This window comes from Salvia splendens, chromosome 5 (genome assembly GCF_004379255.2).
Source record: "Salvia splendens isolate huo1 chromosome 5, SspV2, whole genome shotgun sequence".
Classification (NCBI taxonomy): Eukaryota; Viridiplantae; Streptophyta; class Magnoliopsida; order Lamiales; family Lamiaceae; genus Salvia; species Salvia splendens.
In genome coordinates this window covers 2,361,335-2,367,334 of record NC_056036.1, presented here as the reverse complement: position 1 = coordinate 2,367,334, position 6,000 = coordinate 2,361,335, and the positions used below count along the sequence as shown (strand labels likewise).

General features: G+C 33.7%; 1 protein-coding gene across 1 annotated transcript; it reads left to right on the top strand.

Annotated features, from left to right (window-relative positions):
- Window positions 1–1,530: 1,530 nt before the first annotated feature.
- LOC121802694 lies at window positions 1,531–2,130 on the top strand. Its single transcript, XM_042202372.1, has one exon. It carries the CDS (start codon window positions 1,531–1,533, stop codon window positions 2,128–2,130), a length of 600 nt encoding a protein of 199 aa, XP_042058306.1.
- The last annotated feature ends 3,870 nt before the right edge of the window (window positions 2,131–6,000 follow it).

Here is a 6,000-nt window from a genome sequence, read left to right as displayed (position 1 = left end):
CCACATGACAATTATTTTGTCTAGGAGTTTTGATTTTCGAAGCAAATAACATTCCATCACAAATATCTAATGCGTGTTATTATACCTAGCAAGCAAGCTATTAATTACAATTATGATTTAGTAACTAATAATGTTGACTGAAAATCTATGATGGAAAGTATGCCAGCTCTAATCAACAAACTGAATTAATAATTACTATAAAATGATTAATCGTACAATCCATTGTCACATTAATACGATGATTATCCGCCAAATAAGTACAAATAAAACGTCACTATTAATAAACAATACGTATATACCTCAATCAAAGAATGGAAAATTTAATGTAGAAGATTTCTGTTTGGCCACTCAAGTGAATATGCTTCACACAAATGTCAAGTAAAAATAATTATTAGTAATATGCTCAAATTAAATTGTAATCGATTCAGACGTGTAAATCCTTACAAAAACACGTTTAAAATCGACTGTAATATATTAGGCAGATGCAATGAATTAGATGATATTTAGAACCAAACAATTGGTGGAACTCTAATATCTAAGTTTAAGATATTTAGAACCAAACAATTAGTGAAACTTTAATATCTACAGTACTAATATTTATCATGATTTTAGAAACGAACCGAAACTTGTTAAAAACATGTCTGAAAAGCTTCATACCTAAAAATAAAATTTGTTAGGAATTGAAAAAAGTTATTCGATTAGCGTAGACACAAAAATGTAACTATTATAATCAAAGTAAAAGAATAACAAAATATAGAATAAAATTCACAATGGTGAAAACAACGAAACCAACTTTAAGTCGAATCAAATAAAACTCTCTTTCTGTAAGACAAAATACACCACAACTAATGCTCTTCTAGCGTGTAGAAGCACATCAAACTCACTAGGCACTAATAAATTTGACAGACTTCTGAGAATCGAGCAACAAATGCTCCTAAAAATGCTTGGTAATGTGTGAACAATAATAAACGAGTATAAACTGAGAGAGAATATATTGATAATGAGAAGTGTACTTGCTCTTCTTTTGTTTTCATTTTGCTTTTTTTGTGTACTTTTTTTTGGCATTATTGAGGGTGACTCATAAGTTTTTTTAGTGAGTTGTTTTTGGTGTGTGATGTTAATTTTTGGTTTTATGTATATAAATAGTCTTTCTGATTGTCTTGTTGAACTTTGCTCGCTATTTTGATAATTTGAATCTTTCATTTATATACAAAATTATACTAATATTAAGATAAACTATTAAAGTGAAACAATAATTTGGAAGAGAGACAATTGGAATGAATTGATATATGAAAAAGTGTCGAAACATAACGGAAGTTTGTTAGAAGAATTGGGCACGCGGCGAGGAAGCAGCACATGCTTGAGACGGAAGGTTTGCTGACTCACCCCTTACATCACGTGCTTACCCCTTCACCACCCCCCCCCCCCACCCCATCTCTATATTAACCCACCCCACCCGCCTCATTTCCTCATTTACACATTCACTCCTCTCTCTCTCTCTCATTTGATTTCACACTCACATCAACGAAAATGGGATGCTGCATATCGTCGGGCTCCGATCGCTCTCGCAATCAGAAACCGTGCGCCACAGTGATCTCCGTCGCCGGAGAGCTCCGACGGTATCCTCTCCCAATCACGGCGTCGCAGGTGATTACATCCGAGACGTCGTCGCCGGACTCCGTCTTCCTCTGCAACTCCGACCGCCTCTACTTCGACGACTACATACCGCGCCTCGACGCGGAGGAGCCGCTGGAGCCTGACCAGATCTACTTCGTGATGCCGGCGTCGAGGCTCCAGAGCCGCCTCGCCGCCTCCGACATGGCCGCGCTCGCCGTCAAGGCCAGCGCCGCGTTCAACGACTTCAATCCGCGGCGGAGCCGCAAGTCGCGGATCTCACCTGTTCTGGTGGCGGAGGAGGATCCGCGGTCGATTCATCCGATCAAAATCAGCGGCGATTCGTCCGTTCACGCCAAACATCAGAGAAAGGCGGCGCCGTCACCGAGCGGCGTTTCGAGATCTGGCTCAGTGAGGAAGCTGCATAGATACTCTTCGCGGCGAGCGAAATTGGCGGTTCGATCCTTCAGAATTAGGCTCAACACGATCAACGAAGGCTCAATCCTCCTTAATTAATTGATTGATTAAACTATTGATCGATTAATTTCTCCGATGTAAATAATTTTGAGTCTTTTTTTCTGAATCCGTCGATCCACATTTGGAATTTGGATATTCCATAGATAGGGAGTTTTTATTAGCAGTTATTTTTTTGTTCTTAGATGGAAATCGAGTTGAGCTGAAGCTATAATTTGAAGAACAAAACAGAGCTTGAAAATGCATGTTCAAGCTGTCGATCGGCAGATTTGGAGACAAAATCACCATGTATTGATACGTGCAGATAAGGTCATCTGTCATTGTGTATTACTGCTATAATACCTTCGTGTTCACATCATATGAGAATAAATCTCTTCATGAAATGATATTCTATACATGGTTTCATGCTAAAGCATTGAATAATAGTATTCTATATGTGGGCGAATGTGACCGTACATAATTAATTTCGTCGCCGAATGTCAAATTCAAAAATTCAAATTGCATATGCAATTGTAGTAGTAATAAATAGATTTGTTGGAGTAATTAAATTTCTTCAATTTGTTACCTTGATGCGTGATTAATGAATACTAGCATGGGTGGTGTCGTGGTGAGGTGGTGAGATGCATGGTTAGGTCGGAAATTGTGGTTTCAATCCCTAGAATTGGATTAGGGCTTTTCGCTACCAGAATTAGATCATGGGTTTTTCACAATTAGAGTTCGTATACGATTCTATCGGTCCGATTCTTGTTCTTAAATTTTTTAAATCGCACATCTGCTAATAACTTATTTAGTTAGAATTGAAAAAAATGAAAAATCTGAAAAGCATAGTTGAAAATAATACTACTTCATAACTATGATTTGTTAAATTTACCATTCCTATTTACTAGAATTGGAATTGATAATTTTTTAATCGACGAGTATTCTTGATCACTGGAGTACACTTGACAACTTTGCTAACGAGTATAGTTGTGCCGTCACTAGTGTTATTTAATTTTCGTATTTGGAGATGTACATTAAGTAAAAATATATTTTAATCTGAAAAGTGAAAACATTGTGTGACATCCAAGTTTTGTTGAATAACTTACTTCATAAAGTTGTTTTTAATCCCTTTTTCGTTGAATAACTTGCTTCATAAAGTTGTTTTTAATCCCTTTGATAGATCCTAAGAGCATCTGCAACGGTGCTCTTCCGCAAGAGCAGCCGCCGTGCTCACCGCTACACTCTTGTCGTCGGCACGACCGTGCTCGATAGCAAGAGCACTGTCGTGCCAACGGCAAGAGCACGAGCAGCCGATGTGGCATGCTCTGATTGACCGTTGGTTTATCATTTTTTTTTAAAAAAATTCAAAAAAATCTGAAAAATTCAGATTTAATAAAAAAAATATTTTTCCACTTCCCATTAAAATATATCCATTTTTTCCACACTTTCAATTTATTTTTTCATTATTTTTATTCCAAAATTCACACTTTCATCTATAAATACCTTCATTTCAACACAAAAAACACGGTACACCAAACAACTCTCTCAACCTCGATTTTTAAGATTTTAATTATGTAATTTTTAATTTTTAGGATTTAATAATGTAATGTTTAATTTTTTAGTAATTTGTAATAGTATTTCGAGTATTTTTAATATTGTGGAAATGTTTTTAGTAATTGAAATATTTAAATTGAATAATAGAATGGTGAGACCCTTGAGTATACTCTTGCAGAAGAGTATGGATGTGGGTGTTGTATTTTTACGGATGGAGAATTAAAAATGAATAAAGGTGGGTCCGAGCCCACATCCGTGCTCTTAGCAAGAGCATAGATTTGATAATGTGAATGCTCTAATAACTAAAATTCTTAGGGAGCAAACGGTCAAGATAAGATTGGGTAATTTTTTAATTTTGAAAATATTATTTTATGTTGTCATGATTGGTATCTCGACTTATGTAACCATCGAATAAATAGCAGCCGCAGTTAGAAAATACACTTTATATCTTTATATGGTTTGATTGCATAATCATGTTTTGACCTATGTATACAAACTAAACTACAGTAAGTTTGAATTGAGTTTTTCAACTTCAGAAAATATTTGGAGATCCAATTACGTGGGTGATGACGTTGTTATCCAAGTCAATTGTATGATATTCTCCAATTTAATTTAATTTGGTCATATAAAGTAGCATTATTGAAATTTGATACTACGTGCTAGGAATTTTCAAGTCGCATTGTGTCATAATGATTGTAATAAAACATTTGAATGTTGGTTTGAATCTATAATTGATCGCAATAAGTACAGTATGTAGTTAGATAATCAAATTTATTATCAGAGAGAAACAAGTAACAACAATTGGGAATTGAAGATACAAAACGAGTGAGAATTAATATTATTGGGTAATAGCATTAATTGATATAATCGGTTTGCAAGAGGGCAATTAACAAGCCAACTATTGAATTCTTATTGCTGATTCATTTTTCTTGAGTATTTTTATAGTATGTATTTGGTACAGTCAAATTAATCAATTTATTAGTATGGCAAGAGAACAAATAATCGCTTTTTCATCTATATACGAACAAGATGTTTCGAGTTCGATCCCTCAATAATAAAAATAATGGAAATTTATTTCCACTAGGTTCAGAAGAGGGGAGTCTTTGACTCACTCAGTCAATTGTTAGTGGAACTGAGTTTTCTTCAAAAAACTCATCATATACGTAGGGACAAGCGGTAACCAATCCGTAGGTCCAGGCGGTAGGGGGAATTCTGTAGTATGGGGCTGCATGGGTGGAACCAGTCATTATAAAAAGTTTACTCAACATAATTTTCTGTTGTGTGACTTGATCAAGTTGTAGAGATATTAATGTCTGAGGCAAAGAGGCAAAGGTCTCGGGTTCAAGTCCCTGTGACACGATCTTTAAATTTGTGTTTATTTACCCATAAAAAAGAGAAGGTTTCATCTACCAAACATATTATTGAAATTTTTAATTTCACAAAATTCATAAAAAATAAAGCTCGATTTGCTAATTTTCTCTATAATTAATGTATTAAAATCAAACTAAATATAAAAATCGAAACGAACAACACTTAACGTGTGTTAAACGAGAGTGGTACTCACAGAAGGTATATAGCATGTCATCTATCTGTAATTACATACGCATGATATAATCGTCGCCATCTAAATTGCTAATATAATTATATATGCGTGATATAATATTCGCCATCTAAAATTTAATCCAGTAAATCATTTTTTGTATGTTTTTTATACATTAAACCGATACTATGCAATATCCATATAATTGACAAAATATCTAATGGGAAATCTAGCCAAGCATATTACACTCACCTGTCCAATATAAAAAATTTTGTTATAATAATCCCACCATCTTTAACTAATTAAAGAATTCAATTTTCATAACGTTCATTATAAAATATTCCATTTTTCCATCTCAGTGCATTTTCAATTAAAAATTCTATTTACTCTTTTCCAAATTTCTAATAAGTGGATTTCAATATCACTAAATCCTTACATTTACATTTTTATTATAAAATTAATAGTACTCCATATAAAAATAGATCTCATTTTATTGTTTTTTTCATCTAATTTCCTTCCAATTTCTTTTGCATTTCTTTTTATTTAACTGAAACCAAGTCCCTCGATAAGTCGATAATGTATTACTCTTTGATAGAGTTACTAAGATAAATTAGAAAGATAAAATATAAAACAATATAATCACGTGACTTACTTATTATCAATAATCAATCTTAGGTTGCATACAACTAGATTATATTTTTCCTATTTAGAATATTTAATGTTACGTTTTATTAAATCTCATGTACCACTCGTCATTGTCATGTGCATATCCTTCGACTATTAATTGCGCGTGCGTGTAATATTTTGGAAAAAGTAATGTTTTTTTATATATTCTTACT